We start from the raw sequence: 20,700 nt of genomic DNA, 5'->3' as shown, positions 1-20,700 counted from the left end.
AGAAGTACCCTTCACCGTAGGCACAAGAGAGCCATCATCTCTCAACCGGTGCAATTTCCATAAGTATGTGGTAATAAAACAAACAACGACAGCTCCTCATATAGGCAGTGGTTTCAAAACTCTAAGCGCGTGTTCAAGTAGAGCACACCAAATCATACATGTACTTGTTCATCACACTGAATCAGTGTTTAATCTAGAAATACATGCCTCGCGTTGCAATACGTGTTCTTGTAAAGTCATTGCTTTCCACAATGCAATGCTCACATCACTTTCCGTGTGATATTGTTGGTCATTTGTTCAAATGTATTTGACTATGACTTCATCCGACTGCTCTGAATTCATAATAACCTCACGGTTTGGTGTTAACCTACCGATTTTCAACTGCTACTGCAGTAATTGCCTACTGCAGATTAGGAACGCTGTCATGAAAATGTATGCTTGGGAAGTGTTGCTCCTGAGTGGCGCAGTGGTCTAAGGCACTGCATCGCAGTGCTAACTGTGCCACTAGAGATCCTGGGTCGAATCCAGGCTCTGTCGCAGCCGGCCGCTACCGGGAGACTCATGGGCGGCGCACAATTGGCCCAGCGTCGTCCAGGGTAGGGGAGGGAATGGCCGGCAGGGATGTAGCTCAGTTGATGGCGAGCATGGCGTTTGCAATGCCAGGGTTGTGGGGTCGATTCCCACGGGGGGCCAGTATAAAAAAAAAGTGTATTCACTAAACTGTAAGTCGCTCTGGATAAGAGCGTCTGCTAAAATGTAAATGTAAGTCTAAAATGAGGGTAACTCCCCTTAAGGTAAATGTCTGTGTTCTGAGTGGCAAAAAAATACTGATTTTTTCATAACATTTAGATATGTGCATACTGCCTGTCCTTAGGCAACCGCATTTAGAAGGGAAAGAAGTGGAACAAATGAATACTTTTCTTGCTCTTCAATCAAAACAAAACCTTCACAAAGTGGTGCGTTTTGCCCCTAAATGACCCCTGAGGATTAGTGTGTTCTCATTTGTCAGTAATTGACCCTGACATACTCCCTTTAAATGGTACTATTTTAGGCAAACGTATACTGTAATGTACTACTATTATGATGATGACTATTATAATGTCACTTCACGGTAAGTAGAGCGAAATGCTGATATTGACAAGGTCAGAGATGTAAGGTATGTCCCAAATGCATCCCCTATACCGTAAACGTGGATCCAAAAGGAAGTTGCTGGGGTCTATTGGATGGAGGGGTGTACTCAACTGTGCCTATAGCGTGTCAAAAGTTCCCCAAACGGGAAATACCCCTTGGCAACTGGGCAGAGGCCCTGTCCATTTCAGCACCGCGGAGCTCCCCTATTACCCGTGTCGTGAGTGGAGATGCAGCACAAGCGCTGTCCATACAACGCTGCTGAATACAGCAACGCATGCGCCGATCCTGCCTTTGTACTTCCTGATGGTAGCAAATGTTTTGGTGGAGTTTGACTATTATAGATAAAAAAACAATATACTCCTTCAACTGTTTCCTATATCTGTGCAGTAATGATGTACGTGCATGGCATTAAAACCATGAAGACTAAATCCTACTTCACAAGGCTACTTAAAATCGACGCATATTGTTCGAGTCACTCCAAAGACACAACGGTCAAGTGAATTGGCGCCATTGGCATCTAAAATGTGCCACCTCTGGTCTGCTGCAAATGGGCCTGCTCATTGCAGGTGTCGCCTCAGGTAAGGTTATTTTTTTCAATGACTCATAAGTAAGCGTGGGAAATGTAGAGCTAATAGCATTATAAATGACTCCGTGTGTACGATGTACGTAACGGTAGCTTATTATATGACCAGGCAAACATTTCTCTGAGCTACTTATTTAGCTAGCCGGCGCAAGGTTAGCTAGCTGACGTTAACGTCTTCTGACTAGCTCGATGGGACGCGCGAAAATCAGCCGCTTTTGCCAGTCGAATCTATGCTGGACAAATGTGCATAATTGTAATGACAGTTTTTTGGATGACATGTTTTGTCTGCGCATTTGTTTGGTCGTATGTGACCGATGGTTAGCGAGCTCTCGTTTGGTCATGTGTTACTAGCTAATGTAGCCTAGCCTAGCCTAGCCTAGCCCTGCCTAGACTAGCTAGCTAACTTGTAGCTAATTTTCCCCAAACCTCTGACACTCTCTAGCGGTATTGAACGGTACGTTTTGCTACTAACGACACCCTTCTAGCTAGCTAGCTAGCTAGCTAGCTAGCTGACCACCCATTTTCAGTGCAATTGGAGTAAGTGAAGGCAGGTTTTGAGCGTTTTCAAAGAAGTTATATGTACACATTTAGTGGAAAAACGCTGCGTATTGTAAAATTCGACTGCGCGACAGACCAGGTTTTGTCTGGCCATGTGCATTATCGCGAGCTAGCTAGTAGCGTATCAATCGTGTGTCAGCCCTTGATTGCTAACGTACGTTAGCTAAAAGCTAGCTGCTGTAATGGCTATGGAAATAATCCATTTTGTCACACTTCGTAGCTACTTGTGGTAGTTGCAGGGTGTTGATAAAATGGGTTAATGGTTCTGGTTAGTCGTCTAGATTCTTCTTTTAACAGATGTGGCCGCTCAGAGAATAGAATTAGTAACATGCAAAGAAGGAAATATGACCAAGACATTTGCACGCCAAAAGACAGGAAGTCATCAACCAGTGTCCCAGTGTTGAAGACATGAAAGACGGATAGGCTGCTCTGTTTGGAAGCCTCTCAGGTGAGTCAGCGGGCCAAAAAAGAAAATGCCAAATGATATGTCTTTACTATGACAAACCTCTTTGTTATGAGCCTTGCTTGATGATATTTCAGTATTTGTCTTTCAGATCAATGAAAAATTCCACAGGCTCACCGCAAAGCATCTTGAGGCAAGGTTTATGCAGGACACCCCTAAGCTGCTGTCCTTATTCCATTCCAAGGGAGGAGTACTTTCAGACCGATTGCGGGTCATGCTGGATGGTAAAGTATCCTCAGGAAAAATGCACTGTTTTGTATTTAGCTGCCTGATGTTCGGTGCTGCAATTTAAGCCACGGGCCCCGCTGTGCTACACAGGCATTGTACACCTTTTGCTAATATAGGATACTTGGATCGGTGATTTCATAGATTTCACATGCACAGATTGAATCCTATGAGATCAGTGATTTTATTCTATATCAGGGTCATGATGTGAGTTCAGTGAGGAATTATTGTTCAGCTTTACTGGAGGTGGCCTCATTAAAGACTACCATGTGGGGCCAATAAAGCATTTTCAGCCATGAATATTCCATCACGTGTGTGTGTGTGTGTGTGTGAGAGGGAGAGAATGTTCACTGCAATCTGATAACGAATAAGGCCATGTCGTAATCCAGGTGGAATAAAATGTGTCCCCCACATTGACAGAATGTCTGTATTTGTGTGTTATTTATTTTACAGGAAGCTGAGGGGGGTCATTTCCTGCGAGACCTTGCGCAACATGTAAAGGAAATGTATGCGATCAACGAGGAGGGTGCCGTGGCGAGTGATGGTCCAGAGGAGGTAGGCGTCATCCGTAAGTGATCACCGGTCTGAGTTTTGCAAAGGCTTCTGCAATTCTTCTTGGCGTGACATATGCTCTGAATCTCAGCCACCACTAAAAGGCGGAGTACACGTTCAAGACATTCCAGAAAGTGTTTGGAGCTGGACTGCTCAAAGCACACATTCAAGATGACAGGCCTCAAGAACAAATGACTGTCTTAAGCAGAATGACAGGCCAGAGGACAATTGTCATAGACTGAATGTCACGGTTACTTTGTAACACCTTCGTAGTTAAACGCTGAGGTGCCTTTTGGAACTCTTCTCTCCCTTCATTTTTTCTGGTAGCAGGTCAGGAACGGTGTCCTCTACCGCAGGCCCGCTTGTTGTTGGTGAAGCCGCCTGGCCCACAGAATCTGTGCTGGGACCAATCTCTGCCTACCGGGGGATGGTCACCGAGAGGCGGGACTCGAGCACATTGCGGTCTGGGACCCCATCCCCGATGGGCCCGTGGCGGTCATCTACGCTAAAGAAGTTAGAGGGTAAGGAAGACACATTTATTCTGCAAGGTGTGTTTTAAAGGGTCACTGCCACTGTATTTTCCATTGTGTTTTTGTATACGAAAGATACAAAAGAGGTGTTTTTAATGAAGGATGTCATTGTGAAATGTAATGTCCATTTTGTTCCCGTACAGTTGCGGTTTGAAATTTCCTTTTTGGAATCCGTTGTACCATTTTGAGGTTTCATCAAGGTCACTCACCTTTTACCACTGGTATTTTGACAATTCTACCATCAATCAATTAAGTGGATCTATAAAGCCCTTTTTACATCAACAGATGTCACAAAGTGCTATACAGAAACCCGGCCTAAAACCCCAAACGGCAAGTGATGCAGATGTAGAAACGCGGTGGCTAGGAAAAACTCCTTAGAAAAGCACAAACCTAGATAACAACCAGGCTCTGAGGGGTGGCCGGTGCCCTTCTGCCTGTGCCGGGTGGAGATTATAACAGTATACGTGGCCATTAAGGGCACATTTTTCTCCAAGATGTTCAAACATTCATAGATGACCAGCAGGGTCAAATAATAAGCACAGTGGTTGTAGAGGTTGCAACAGGTCAGTCAGTACATCAGGAGTAAATGTCACTTGGCTTTCCATTTAGAGGTTGAAATAGCAGCAGGTGCGGTACCAGGGTCTGTCTGCACAGTATGGTTGTTATGACATCACAATGCTACCTGCGTCACTGATGGTATTCTTGGGAACTGTTGAAAAAAGGCGCAGCTACAACAACATTTTCCCTTCACTAAAGACACGTTTGTTGTGGTGATGCACTTTTTCTTTGACGTTGAACTTGCATTGAACAGACAAATCCATTTCGTTACAACCCTTTTGTAGTATGACTTAGGAATATTTGTTGATGATCCTAATGTCTATGCTTGAATAGTGATTGGTTGTTGGTGAAATATTGCTGAGAACCCATTGTTTCCTGGCCTTTTTTCACTATTGAGCAATTTTGAAACATTTGTTTTGCTATTGGATTGATAATGGTGACCTGGGACAAGTAATTAGTGAAAACTAGAGTTTAGCAGTTGCCATTAAAGCGATCGAACCAAGTCATCCTAATAGGCTGGTATTAGCCTAAAGCAGGGTTTCCCAAACTCGGGCCACGTTTTGGGAGTTTTTGCCCCAGCACTACACAGCTGATTCAAATAATCAACTCATCATCATCAAGCTGGGAGTATTAGAATCAGCTGTGGAGTGTTAGGGCAAAACGCAAAACGCGCACCCCTTGGGGACCCCAGGACCGCGTTTGGGAAACGCTGGCCTAAAGAGCAAATGACCATGAGGTGCAGTACCCACATTTAACCACAAGATGGCCTCCGTGCTCCACTGTAAAGTTTGGGCCTCTGCACGAGTCTCTCAGCAGCACTGCAACATGGGACTTTCAAAGGAAGTTGGCATGCAATGTTTCTTCTGGACTGCATTCAAGGCAACTAATGACACACAACTAATAGTGTCAATAATTCATCTGAACACAATTCTTGTAACTATTCGGCCTATATTATCACTCGTTTCTTTTCCCCCTCCTTTGTAAAGCATTTTACTGTGCTACTATAGTCCAAAGTAAGTGGATGATGCCAGACGGTTGTATATATGGTTGTGTATATATATATATATACACACACACACACACATTGAAGCTAGACTTCATGCAACAAAAAGGTACAATACGTAGCTTTTAGACGTGTTAGTGAACAACATACATGGTGGGTAATGTAGAGGTGCGTGTATACATGGAACAATTGTGCCTTTTTGATGGAAATATGGAGGTGGCTCTTAAAAGAGCCTTTGCGGGATTTTGGAGTTCAGGTCATCCTCATTTATGCGCGCTCTCCGCGAATACGGCGGGCCAGCTGGATGTCCTTGGGCATGATGGTCACCCGCTTGGCGTGGATGGCGCACAGGTTGGTGTCCTCGAACAGGCCGACCAGGTAAGCCTCGCTAGCCTCCTGCAGGGCCATCACAGCGGAGCTCTGGAAGCGCAGGTCGGTCTTGAAGTCCTGGGCGATTTCTCGCACCAGGCGCTGGAAGGGCAGCTTGCGGATGAGCAGCTCAGTGGACTTCTGGTAACGACGGATCTCTCTCAGAGCCACGGTGCCGTGCCTGTAACGGTGAGGCTTCTTCACACCGCCGGTGTCCGGGGCACTCTTGCGAGCAGCCTTAGTGGCGAGCTGCTTCCTGGGGGCTTTGCCACCGGTGGATTTGCGAGCGGTTTGCTTGGTTCTGGCCATGGCGCTTCTCTGACAGTCGGGAGTATAGCCTCGAAATGCCTATGTGAAGTTTATAAAGCCGGCAGTGGCGCCTGCTGATTGGACACCATCTCCCCACCACCCCGATTGGCCCGTTGCGCAGGCCTCCTTCGTTGGCCATTGGACGGGAGGCCCGGCCTCTCCAAAATTCAAACTCCCGGTGCGCGCGCGCAATAGGACGCCGCCGGCCCTTTACGCGCAATAGGACGCCGCCGGCCCTTTACGCGCAATAGGACGCCGCCGGCCCTTTACGCGCAATAATAGTCGCCAAAGTCAAGAGTGACATCTTATAGGCACGTTGTAATCTAATGCTAGCCTGCTGAGGCCTAGTAGGTGTTGTTGTTCATGCAAGGCCTCATGTGGGCTGAGCCACACTCAGTGTGGTTATTATCAGCGCGTTCTGAGAGAAACGGGGGCGCCGATACGTTGGTTACATCCGTAACTCTAGTATTCCGGCCCTCCGTGAACGTAGCACGGGTTTGAGCTGCGCTGACTAAGGTGTCGACCTGAGACAGAGCGCCTTCCCCGGATAGCAATTGCGTCATCATGCCATTGTCTGGCCGAGACTGCTGCCTGCCATGAGAACCATCCTCTGGTGGGCTGAGCTACATTTGGAGTGGTGAATTTTAGCGCGTTCTGTAGTAAACGAGGGCGCCAATACGTTGGTTACATCCGTAACTCTAGTATTCCGGCCCTCCGTGAACGCAGCACGGGTCTGAACTGCACTGACTGAGGCGCTAGCCTGAGACAGAGCGCCATCCCCGGATATAGGTCGCATCATCATGCCATTCTCTGGCTGAGACTGCAGCCTGCTGTGTGAGACGCTCACTACAGCACTGCTAGAAGTCTGTGACGTGAGGTCTCTATGAGGTAGCACAAGGCGGCGCCTTGATACCCTTTTACCTTCACCTCCTGTGTGTGCTCAGCTCTGCACACCTGGTGGGCTGAGCCACACTCAGTGTGGTTATTATCAGCGTGTTCTGAGAGAAACGGGGGCGCCGATACGTTGGTTACATCCGTAACTCTAGTATTCCGGCCCTCCGTGAACGTAGCACGGGTTTGAGCTGCGCTGACTAAGGTGTCGACCTGAGCGCCTTCCCCGAATAGCAATTGCGTCATCATGCCATTGTCTGGCCGAGACTGCTGCCTGCCATGAGAACCATCCACTACAGTACTCCTAAGAGTCTGCAAAGTGCGGTCTCTAACTGGTACCACAAGGTGGCGCCATGATACCTCTTTTTCACTAGTCACATGAGTCTGCTCAACTGCGCACTCTTGGTGGGGTGAGCTGTACTCAGAGTAGTGGGTATCATTGCGTTATGTGTTAAATGGGGGCGCCGATACGTTGGTTACGCCTGTAACTCTAGTATTCCGGCCCTCCTTGAACGCAGTATGAGTCTGTACTACACTGACTAAGGCATTAGCCTGAGACAGAGCGACATCTCCATATGCAGATCGCGTCATCATGTCATACTCTGACCGAGACTGCAATCTGTCATGAGAGACTCTCTCTACAGAGCTCCTAGGAGTCTGTGACATGAGGTCTCTCCTTGGTAACATAGGGCTGTGCCCTGATACCTTCCTCACATTCGCCTCCTGTGTATGCTCCGTTACACACCTCTGGTGAGTCGGGCTACATACAGAGTGGTGAGAATCAATACGTTCTGTGAGAGTAGGGGGCGCCGATACGTTGGTTACACCCGTAACTCTAGTATTCTGGCCCTCCTTGAACGCAGCACGGTTCTGAGCCGCCCTGACTACAGCATTAGCCTGAGACAGAGCGCCCTCTCCATGCATAGGTCGCGTCATCCTGTCATCTTCTGACTGGGACTGCAACCTGTTGTGAGAGACTCTCTTTACAGCACCCCTAAGAGTCTGTGACATGAGGTCTCTATTAGGTAATGCAAGGCGGCGCCTTGTAACCCTCTTTTCACGCGCCTCTAGTGTTTTCTCAGCTTCGCACCTCTGGTGGGCTGAGCTACACTTGGAGTGGTGAATTTTAACGCGTTCTGTGGTGAGTGGGGGCGCCAATAAGTTGGTTACTTCCGTAACTCTAGTATTCCGGCCCTCCGTGAACGCAGCACGGGTCTGAACTGCGCTGACTGAGGCGCTAGCCTCATTCCCAACTAGCGGCTGCGTCTTCATGTCATATTCTGACTGAGACTGTAGCCTGCTATGTGAGACCTTCACTACAGTGCTCCTAGGAGTCTGTAGTGTGAGATCTTTATAAGGTGAGCTAAGGCTGCGCCTTGCTACCTTTTTCTCTCTCCTCTCTTGTGTGTGCTCAGCTACACACCCTAGGTGGGTTGAGCTACACTCAGAGTGATGGGAGAGAAACATAGGGCGTGAAGTACTCTGAACGTTCTCAAACGTGTCATGGAAAAAGGGCTCTCTTGTGACAATGTCAGTGGGAGCCAACTCTTTATTAAACACATGAAAACAAACATTTCCCTCCATGCTTCCGCTCAGAGGCTAGCTTCCCGAACAAAGACAATTGAGGGCGCGCGCGCGGGTCCTCACCCCCTCCCTCCTCTCTATAGCCTATGCTCTGTGACCGATGGGGAATTGTGTGTTTCAAAAGGGGGGCCTGAATAGTTGTCCGAATGGCACGATTGTTGTGCCACATAATGCTGGTGATAGAATTGCCCACGTTGGCACCGTCAGACATAGGGCTCCCATTTTGGACTGTGTGTGTGTGTGTGTGCGCGCGCGAACTCTGTCCCCCTCTTTTCGAGCCACGTCTACCGACTGGTGGTGGTTTTATGTTGTCCAAATGCCACTATTGCTTGACCCAAAATAACAACGTCACTACACTTTGCCACTGTCAGATATAGGCCTCCCTCTGTGCGCTAAAACGGGAAGGGACATTAGAATCCGCTATTTAATACTCCCTGTCCACTCGAAGTGGCTCATACTTTCCTACCAAATAGCATACGGAAGAAAAGAAAAAACACTATATGGAATGGGCCCTTTTGAAGCGGATGTGGGTGGCTCTTAAAAGAGCCTTTGGGTTCGAGTCGGGGTGTTGAGGTTCCGAAGAGAGTGCGTTTAACCGCCGAAACCGTACAGGGTGCGTCCCTGTCGTTTCAGAGCGTAGACCACGTCCATGGCGGTAACGGTCTTCCTCTTGGCGTGCTCGGTGTAGGTGACTGCGTCACGGATCACGTTCTCCAGGAACACCTTTAGGACACCGCGGGTCTCCTCGTAGATCAGACCGGAAATACGCTTCACGCCGCCGCGGCGAGTCAGACGGCGGATAGCGGGTTTGGTGATTCCCTGGATGTTATCGCGGAGAACTTTGCGGTGACGCTTGGCGCCTCCTTTTCCAAGTCCCTTGCCGCCTTTGCCTCTTCCAGACATGGTGTGTTCGCTAGTTGAGTTCAAGTGAATGAATAACTTCAGTGCCGGTGCGTGGTGCGCTATTATCTGCGTTTGGTCGACCTGATTGAGGCCAGCGGCACAGAAAGCGCGCCTCTGTGATATGTTCGGAGGCGTTGCAAAGGGGAGGGCGCTCGTTCTAGGGGACTAGGGAGGAGCGATTACAAAGGTGACGTGAAAGCAACTACCGTGCGCGGGAAACATACTCAAATACTGATATAGGCTATGTGGAACACAAGGCCAAACGGTGACAACTGGGAGATCAGCTAGTACACTGTGTCCCTGTCCTCATATTGTTGTTGTTGTTGTTGTTGTTGTTGTTGTTGTTTGTTGTTGTTGTTGCACCTGATTTTACTCATTGAGGACTTGCTAATTAGGTGACAGGTTGTTCAGTCAGCTGTGGCTGTCCAGGGCTACAAGAAAAATGGGTATTGTTGGGGGTAGGCTACTCTACCGCTGGAGTTGGGAAACACTGACCTAGTAGGATGAGTCTGTTTAGCTATGGAAGGACGTGTCGTATTGACTGTCATTAATAAACATCACTCTTCTTCTTTCTTCCCTAGACACCACTCGGCCTGACAGTAAGGGGGCCAAGAGGACCTGGGGTGCGGATGGGAGGGGTAGTGATCCCTCTGCAAGCTGGAGCGTTTAGAAAATAGTTGTCATCATCCTTATGCCTAATGTGTGTTGCAGCCAAACAGCACACACTGTTTGTGTGACTCCCTGACATTACGCAATGATGTAAGCACATTTGGGAATGTCTTCCATATTGTTGCATAAAGACGACCGTGTGCATAAACTGTGAGGCCGAGAGTGGCGAGAGTGGCGTACCTTTACCCACACACACACACCCACACACACACACACACACACACACAATGAAGGGATTGATTTCCTACGCATACAGAGGTGATAGTGATGTGCCAATATTGTATGGTACCTTTCTTAGCAAACCAATAATAAAGCTTCTTATAATGGAATTATTGTTATGATGTTGATCATTTGTATTGCCGCAGGATAGCCTCAGATGTGTCGTCAAAGAACGGCCACAGAAAGAGGGCCCGTCTCAACTGTTCATTTCAAAAGGGACAAATTGGGGGGGGGGGGGGGGGGGGGGGGGTGCACTGATGCCATAAGGGCCCAAGAGCACAGACTGCCACTTTATCATTCAGTGCAGTTGAACATCTCACATGTGACTAGCTTTCATAGGACAACTTATTGTTGCCATAATTGTCTCTTACCTGTACTTACTGGCTGCCGGCCCTCGGTGGAGTATATCGAGGAACAGAGGGTGCCTTTTAGGATAAGGACTAACAAGGTTTTGACTAGGTGGGATACAGCTACGACTGGAAGTGACTTTTCCCTAGCAGGTTAGGCTAATTAGGCTAGAGTGCAGATACTTGACATGTACAGTACAACAACAAATCACAGAGGGCCTGTTACCACACCCTATAGGCTTGAACATCATAATATAACAATATATAATAATACTCATACATAATAATCGAAAATCACCTTTGACTACAGTGACATTGGTAGTAAGTAGGCTACAGTATAATGGATAGCTACCCAACTGGGACAGAAAGTGGAAATTGAAGGGGGACACGCAGTGAGCAAAACTCCTAACGACATAAAAACACAGACACTTCAGTGGAACGCACAGGGCTAGACGGGAAGGAAGACGTGGAGAAGGACTATTGAAGAGGAGATGAAGAACACCGGAAGCATCGAGTGAAGAAATGGGCCCGGAACAGGGTTAGGCCGAGATGCACTGTTGACGCCGTATGCTTCATTTAGGACCTCAAAGAAATGAGTCAACTCCTATAGGGACTATTTTCACCGCCACCTGCTGGACCAGAGGTCATGTGGCCAACACTCTGCTTGAGATCATTAAGAGCTATAAGGAGTCCATCAACTACCTGGTCAGTCAAGTCATATAGGGGGGGATTTCATGGCCACCTGCTGGAGCAGAAGTCATGTTTGCCAACACTGGCCTTAAAATAATTAGGAGCTATAAGGAATAAATCAACTCATCATTCAAGTCATATAGGGAGGGATCTTAGCACCACCTGCTGGATCAGAAGTACCCTTCACCGTAGGCACAAGAGAGCCATCATCTCTCAACCGGTGCAATTTCCATAAGTATGTGGTAATAAAACAAACAACGACAGCTCCTCATATAGGCAGTGGTTTCAAAACTCTAAGCGCGTGTTCAAGTAGAGCACACCAAATCATACATGTACTTGTTCATCACACTGAATCAGTGTTTAATCTAGAAATACATGCCTCGCGTTGCAATACGTGTTCTTGTAAAGTCATTGCTTTCCACAATGCAATGCTCACATCACTTTCCGTGTGATATTGTTGGTCATTTGTTCAAATGTATTTGACTATGACTTCATCCGACTGCTCTGAATTCATAATAACCTCACAGTTTGGTGTTAACCTACCGATTTTCAACTGCTTTGCCTACTGCAGATTAGGAACGCTGTCATGAAAATGTATGCTTGGGAAGTGTTGCTCCTGAGTGGCGCAGTGGTCTAAGGCACTGCATCGCAGTGCTAACTGTGCCACTAGAGATCCTGGGTCGAATCCAGGCTCTGTCGCAGCCGGCCGCGACCGGGAGACTCATGGGCGGCGCACAATTGGCCCAGCGTCGTCCAGGGTAGGGGAGGGAATGGCCGGCAGGGATGTAGCTCAGTTGATGGCGAGCATGGCGTTTGCAATGCCAGGGTTGTGGGGTCGATTCCCACGGGGGGCCAGTATAAAAAAAAAAAGTGTATTCACTAAACTGTAAGTCGCTCTGGATAAGAGCGTCTGCTAAATGACTAAAATGTAAATGTAAGTCTAAAATGAGGGTAACTCCCCTTAAGGTAAATGTCTGTGTTCTGAGTGGCAAAAAAATACTGATTTTTTCATAACATTTAGATATGTGCATACTGCCTGTCCTTAGGCAACCGCATTTAGAAGGGAAAGAAGTGGAACAAATGAATACTTTTCTTGCTCTTCAATCAAAACAAAACCTTCACAAAGTGGTGCGTTTTGCCCCTAAATGACCCCTGAGGATTAGTGTGTTCTCATTTGTCAGTAATTGACCCTGACATACTCCCTTTAAATGGTACTATTTTAGGCAAACGTATACTGTAATGTACTACTATTATGATGATGACTATTATAATGTCACTTCACGGTAAGTAGAGCGAAATGCTGATATTGACAAGGTCAGAGATGTAAGGTATGTCCCAAATGCATCCCCTATACCGTAAACGTGGATCCAAAAGGAAGTTGCTGGGGTCTATTGGATGGAGGGGTGTACTCAACTGTGCCTATAGCGTGTCAAAAGTTCCCCAAACGGGAAATACCCCTTGGCAACTGGGCAGAGGCCCTGTCCATTTCAGCACCGCGGAGCTCCCCTATTACCCGTGTCGTGAGTGGAGATGCAGCACAAGTGCTGTCCATACAACGGTGCTGAATACAGCAACGCATGCGCCGATCCTGCCTTTGTACTTCCTGATGGTAGCAAATGTTTTGGTGGAGTTTGACTATTATAGATAAAAAACAATATACTCCTTCAACTGTTTCCTATATCTGTGCAGTAATGATGTACGTGCATGGCATTAAAACCACGAAGACTAAATCCTACTTCACAAGGCTACTTAAAATCGACGCATATTGTTCGAGTCACTCCAAAGACACAACGGTCAAGTGAATTGGCGCCATTGGCATCTAAAATGTGCCACCTCTGGTCTGCTGCAAATGGTCCTGCTCATTGCTGGTGTCGCCTCAGGTAAGGTTATTTTTTTCAATGACTCATAAGTAAGCGTGGGAAATGTAGAGCTAATAGCATTATAAATGACTCCGTGTGTACGATGTACGTAACGGTAGCTTATTATATGACCAGGCAAACATTTCTCTGAGTTACTTATTTAGCTAGCCGGCGCAAGGTTAGCTAGCTGACGTTAACGTCTTCTGACTAGCTCGATGGGACGCGCGAAAATCAGCCGCTTTTGCCAGTCGAATCTATGCTGGACAAATGTGCATAATTGTCAGTTTTTTGGATGACATGTTTTGTCTGCGCATTTGTTTGGTCGTATGTGACCGATGGTTAGTGAGCTCTCGTTTGGTCATGTGTTACTAGCTAACGTAGCCTAGCCTAGCCTAGCCTAGACTAGCTAGCTAACTTGTAGCTAATTTTCCCCAAACCTCTGACACTCTCTAGCGGTATTGAACGGTACGTTTTGCTACTAACGACACCCTTCTAGCTAGCTAGCTAGCTAGCTAGCTAGCTGACCATCCATTTTCAGTGCAATTGGAGTAAGTGAAGGCAGGTTTTGAGCGTTTTCAAAGAAGTTATATGTACACATTTAGTGGAACACGCTGCGTATTGTAAAATTCGACTGCGCGACAGACCAGGTTTTGTCTGGCCATGTGTATTATCGCGAGCTAGCTAGTAGCGTATCAATCGTGTGTCAGCCCTTGATTGCTAACGTACGTTAGCTAAAAGCTAGCTGCTGTAATGGCTATGGAAATAATCCATTTTGTCACACTTCGTAGCTACTTGTGGTAGTTGCAGGGTCTTGATAAAATGGGTTAATGGTTCTGGTTAGTCGCCTAGATTCTTCTTTTAACAGATGTGGCCGCTCAGAGAATAGAATTAGTAACATGCAAAGAAGGAAATAAGACCAAGACATTTGCACGCCAAAAGACAAGAAGTCATCAACCAGTGTCCCAGTGTTGAAGACATGAAAGACGGATAGGCTGCTCTGTTTGGAAGCCTCTCAGGTGAGTCAGCGGGCCAAAAAAGAAAATGCCAAATGATATGTCTTTACTATGACAAACCTCTTTGTTATGAGCCTTGCTTGATGATATTTCAGTATTTGTCTTTCAGATCAATGAACAATTCCACAGGCTCACCGCAAAGCATCTTGAGGCAAGGTTTATGCAGGACACCCCTAAGCTGCTGTCCTTATTCCATTCCAAGGGAGGAGTACTTTCAGACCGATTGCGGGTCATGCTGGATGGTAAAGTATCCTCAGGAAAAATGCACTGTTTTGTATTTAGCTGCCTGATGTTCGGTGCTGCAATTTAAGCCACGGGCCCCGCTGTGCTACCCAGGCATTGTACACCTTTTGCTAATATAGGATACTTGGATCGGTGATTTCATAGATTTCACATGCACAGATTGAATCCTATGAGATCAGTGATTTTATTCTATATCAGGGTCATGATGTGAGTTCAGTGAGGAATTATTGTTCAGCTTTACTGGAGGTGGCCTCATTAAAGACTACCATGTGGGGCCAATAAAGCATTTTCAGCCATGAATATTCCATCACGTGTGTGTGTGTGTGTGTGTGAGAGGGAGAGAATGTTCACTGCAATCTGATAACGAATAAGGCCATGTCGTAATCCAGGTGGAATAAAATGTGTCCCCCACATTGACAGAATGTCTGTATTTGTGTGTTATTTATTTTACAGGAAGCTGAGGGGGGTCATTTCCTGCGAGACCTTGCGCAACATGTAAAGGAAATGTATGCGATCAACGAGGAGGGTGCCGTGGCGAGTGATGGTCCAGAGGAGGTAGGCGTCATCCGTAAGTGATCACCGGTCTGAGTTTTGCAAAGGCTTCTGCAATTCTTCTTGGCGTGACATATGCTCTGAATCTCAGCCACCCCTAAAAGGCGGAGTACACGTTCAAGACATTCCAGAAAGTGTTTGTGGAGCTGGACTGCTCAAAGCACACATTCAAGATGACAGGCCTCAAGAACAAATGACTGTCTTAAGCAGAATGACAGGCCAGAGGACAATTGTCATAGACTGAATGTCACGGTTACTTTGTAACACCTTCGTAGTTAAACGCTGAGGTGCCTTTTGGAACTCTTCTCTCCCTTCATTTTTTCTGGTAGCAGGTCAGGAACGGTGTCCTCTACCGCAGGCCCGCTTGTTGTTGGTGAAGCCGCCTGGCCCACAGAATCTGTGCTGGGACCAATCTCTGCCTACCGGGGGATGGTCACAGAGAGGCGGGACTCGAGCACATTGCGGTCTGGGACCCCATCCCCGATGGGCCCGTGGCGGTCATCTACGCTAAAGAAGTTAGAGGGTAAGGAAGACACATTTATTCTGCAAGGTGTGTTTTAAAGGGTCACTGCCACTGTATTTTCCATTGTGTTTTTGTATACGAAAGATACAAAAGAGGTGTTTTTAATGAAGGATGTCATTGTGAAATGTAATGTCCATTTTGTTCCCGTACAGTTGCGGTTTGAAATTTCCTTTTTGGAATCCGTTGTACCATTTTGAGGTTTCATCAAGGTCACACACCTTTTACCACTGGTATTTTGACAATTCTACCATCAATCAATTAAGTGGATCTATAAAGCCCTTTTTACATCAACAGATGTCACAAAGTGCTATACAGAAACCCGGCCTAAAACCCCAAACGGCAAGCGATGCAGATGTAGAAACGCGGTGGCTAGGAAAAACTCCTTAGAAAAGCACAAACCTAGATAACAACCAGGCTCTGAGGGGTGGCCGGTGCCCTTCTGCCTGTGCCGGGTGGAGATTATAACAGTATACGTGGCCATGAAGGGCACATTTTTCTCCAAGATGTTCAAACGTTCATAGATGACCAGCAGGGTCAAATAATAAGCACAGTGGTTGTAGAGGTTGCAACAGGTCAGTCAGTACATCAGGAGTAAATGTCACTTGGCTTTCCATTTAGAGGTTGAAATAGCAGCAGGTGCGGTACCAGGGTCTGTCTGCACAGTATGGTTGTTATGACATCACAATGCTACCTGCGTCACTGATGGTATTCTTGGGAACTGTTGAAAAAAGGCGCAGCTACAACAACATTTTCCCTTCACTAAAGACACGTTTGTTGTGGTGATGCACTTTTTCTTTGACGTTGAACTTGCATTGAACAGACAAATCCATTTCGTTACAACCCTTTTGTAGTATGACTTAGGAATATTTGTTGATGATCCTAATGTCTATGCTTGAATAGTGATTGGTTGTTGGTGAAATATTGCTGAGAACCCATCGTTTCCTGGCCTTTTTTCACTATTGAGCAATTTTGAAACATTTGTTTTGCTATTGGATTGATAATGGTGACCTGGGACAAGTAATTAGTGAAAACTAGAGTTTAGCAGTTGCCATTAAAGCGATCGAACCAAGTCATCCTAATAGGCTAGTATTAGCCTAAAGCAGGGTTTCCCAAACTCGGGCCACGTTTTGGGAGTTTTTGCCCCAGCACTACACAGCTGATTCAAATAATCAACTCATCATCATCAAGCTGGGAGTATTAGAATCAGCTGTGGAGTGCTAGGGCAAAACGCAAAACGCGCACCCCTTGGGGACCCCAGGACCGCGTTTGGGAATCGCTGGCCTAAAGAGCAAATGACCATGAGGTGCAGTACCCACATTTAACCACAATATGGCCTCCGTGCTCCACTGTAAAGTTTGGGCCTCTGCATGAGTCTCTCAGCAGCACTGCAACATGGGACTTTCAAAGGAAGTTGGCATGCAATGTTTCTTCTGGACTGCATTCAAGGCAACTAATGACACACAACTAATAGTGTCAATTATTCATCTGAACACAATTCTTGTAACTATTCGGCCTATATTATCACTCGTTTCTTTTCCCCCTCCTTTGTAAAGCATTTTACTGTGCTACTATAGTCCAAAGTAAGTGGATGATGCCAGACGGTTGTATATATGGTTGTGTATATATATACACACACACATTGAAGCTAGACTTCAGGCAACGAAAAGGTACAATACGTAGCTTTTAGACGTGTTAGTGAACAACATACATGGTGGGTAATGTAGAGGTGCGTGTATACATGGAACAATTGTGCCTTTTTGATGGAAATATGGAGGTGGCTCTTAAAAGAGCCTTTGGGGGATTTTGGAGTTCAGGTCATCCTCATTTATGCGCGCTCTCCGCGAATACGGCGGGCCAGCTGGATGTCCTTGGGCATGATGGTCACCCGCTTGGCGTGGATGGCGCACAGGTTGGTGTCCTCGAACAGGCCGACCAGGTAAGCCTCGCTAGCCTCCTGCAGGGCCATCACAGCGGAGCTCTGGAAGCGCAGGTCGGTCTTGAAGTCCTGGGCGATTTCTCGCACCAGGCGCTGGAAGGGCAGCTTGCGGATGAGCAGCTCAGTGGACTTCTGGTAACGACGGATCTCTCTCAGAGCCACGGTGCCGGGCCTGTAACGGTGAGGCTTCTTCACACCGCCGGTGGCCGGGGCACTCTTGAGGGCAGCCTTAGTGGCGAGCTGCTTCCTGGGGGCTTTGCCACCGGTGGATTTGCGAGCGGTTTGCTTGGTTCTGGCCATGGCGCTTCTCTGACAGTCGGGAGTATAGCCTCGAAATGCCTATGTGAAGTTTATAAAGCCGGCAGTGGCGCCTGCTGATTGGACAGCATCTCCCCACCACCCCGATTGGCCCGTTGCGCAGGCCTCCTCCGTTGGCCATTGGACGGGAGACCCGGCCTCTCCAAAATTCAAACTCCCGGTGCGCAATAGGACGCCGCCGGCCCTTTACGCGCAATAGGACGCCGCTGCAGGTGACGGGGGATGATACGAGTCTTCTTGTTGTCACGGGCAGCGTTGCTGGCCAACTCCAGGATCTCAGCAGTCAGGTACTCGAGCACGGCGGCCAGGTAGACTGGTGCGCCAGCGCCCACACGCTCGGCGTAGTTGCCTTTGCGCAGCAGCCTGTGCACACGGCCCACGGGGAACTGGAGCCCGGCACGGGATGAACGGGTCTTTGCCTTCGCCCTGGCCTTGCCTCCGGTTTTGCCTCTTCCGCTCATATTGGTAGCTTGAGAAAGTCACAGAAAGTCTGAATGAGCCGCTCGCCACTTCGAGAGCCGTACTTATACCTCGCCACAAGAGGCAACGATTGGCCACCGGGCCGTTGTGGCCTTATCCAATTGGAGCGAGGGACAGACAGACAGACAGCCCTAAGCCGGTTCCCACCCACAGGCAGCGAGTGAGAGGCTACTTTGTGTCCCTCCGACTTTGTTACTTTGTGTCATTTCGCGTGAGCGCCAAAATGTCCGACATGAAATCGATTAGTTACCGGAGTGTAACTCCAGTTCTATGAGTGGAGCGGAGCCCCATAGGGGAGCTCTGCTCCTAATGGTTTACCCTCTGCCCTAAGGCAGCAGCAGCCTGAGACAAAATTATGCACACACCTACAGCCAATAGGAGTACAGGTGTCCCTATAAGAGGGGGTGCCTCCCCTCAATCAGTCTCCCGAGATATTTTTCTTCAGCGAGACTAGAGAGGGTCGGCAGGGCCTTAAGTCCTATGGGGCTCCGCTCCACTCATAGAACTGGAGTTACACTCCGGTAACTAATCGTTCTATATCGTGGAGCTCCGCCCCATAGGGGAGCTCTGCTCCTAATGGTTTAAGGCGGAGCGTAGCGCTCCAAAATGTACTCCCTGCCGAGCCTAACACTTCCCATCGAAACAAGAAAGTCAAGCCTAGCAATGGCTGCAACCGAGTCCCGCAGTACTGCAACTAAAAACCCCTACGGGCGTCACAATATACCGCGCCATGGTTAAAAGACCCGCCCCACCTAGTCCAATGGCAATGCCAATGACTAGTGGGCAGATCACCAGAATAGAAGCCATACTAATCTGTACTAGCAGATAGATGTGCCTCAATATCCTGTGAAAACACTACCGACCACTAATGGAATGACATCAAGTGTCACTCTACATTATGAACGCGGTAGACCGCCTCACTCACTCAATGGAATCCCAGAGATTAGTGGGCAGGAACAAAAACATGAGTCATACTAACTGAACAAGCAGATAGATGACCTCATACTCTGTTAATCAACGCATGCCTCTACTGTACTGACCCTGTCAGTCAGGATTCATGCCACAAAATATGTTTTCTTATCCAAAGCGGACCTGATGGAAACCCAGTCCATAGTCCTGCTTTTCCCTCTCTTCCTAGCTCCAGATCTCCCTTCAGCTATGCTGAGTGCAGACCGAGCCAAAGAGTTAGAAAACACATATGTCAGAAACACGTTTTCCTAACCAAAGCGGACCTGATGGAAACCTGTGTCCACAGTCCTGCTTCTCCTCTCTTTCTTGCTCAAGATCTCCCTTCAGCCACGCTGAGTACAGATCGAGCCAGAGAATTAGAAGACATATCTAAGAGATAGAAACGGATAAATGGAGACGGCGTCGACCAGGATGCTGCTCTACAGATATCCTCTACTCCTGTTCCTCTAAAAAGGGCAGTAGAAGCCGCTACTCCACGAGTGGAGTGAGCTCTGATACCCTCAGGCAATTGCCGCCCTGCTACCTCATAAGCTGTCTCAATGCCTTCACAAAGCCAGTGAGACAGCCTCTGTTTTGAAAGTGGTCTACCTAGTGCAGCCGCACCGTGACACACAAACAACTGAGGCGATGACCTAATCGCTGCTGTGCGCTCGACGTAACACGCCAAAGCGCGTAGCGGGCACAGGCGATGGAGCTTCTCCTCACTCCTCTCTCTATGAGGAGGAGGAGAAAAAGCCCACAGCTCCACGGTCTGTGACCTATATGAACTCTTAATAACCTTCGGCACAAATGCCGGGTTAGGACGTAACACTGCTCTGCTCAGGTCACCATTGATGGCCAGGCAGTCAGGTCTCGTCGAAAGAGCACACAAATCACTGACCCGCTTAGCTGTAGTCAAAGCGAGCAACAGTGCTGTCTTGATAGACAGCATCTTGAGGGGTATTTGATTCAATGGCTCGAACGGCGACTTACATAGCGCTTCGAGTACCAAAGCCAAATCCCACTGAGGAAGCGTGACTCTAGGTGTTGGCCTAAGTCGCCGCGTTCCTAATAGGAAGCGTTTCACTAGAGGGTGACTAAAGACATTGTCTCTGCCAAAACCCTCATGACAAGCTGAAATCGCTGCTGCAAACACTCTAATCGTGGCAGGCGATTTTTGCTTATCAAACATGAGCTGCAGAAAAGAGAGAATACTCTCCACCTGACAGCTCATGGGGTCCACA

General features: G+C 47.8%; 1 protein-coding gene across 1 annotated transcript; it reads right to left on the bottom strand.

Annotated features, from left to right (window-relative positions):
- Positions 1 to 17,599: 17,599 nt before the first annotated feature.
- On the bottom strand, positions 17,600 to 19,240 carry LOC311130386 (histone H3.2-like; the record flags this gene model as incomplete). The annotated part of the gene is made up of 2 exons (XM_084163110.1): positions 17,600 to 17,950; positions 19,217 to 19,240. The coding sequence occupies 2 exons, from the start codon at positions 19,238 to 19,240 to the stop codon at positions 17,600 to 17,602; spliced, it is 375 nt and encodes a 124-aa protein (XP_084019236.1).
- Between the last annotated feature and the right edge of the window lie 1,460 nt (positions 19,241 to 20,700).

This window comes from Coregonus lavaretus (genome assembly GCF_964263955.1).
Source record: "Coregonus lavaretus genome assembly, chromosome: 6".
In the NCBI taxonomy this organism is placed as follows: Eukaryota; Metazoa; Chordata; class Actinopteri; order Salmoniformes; family Salmonidae; genus Coregonus; species Coregonus lavaretus.
Note: the sequence above shows the minus strand (reverse complement) of the source record. Positions and strands in the feature narration are given on the sequence as shown.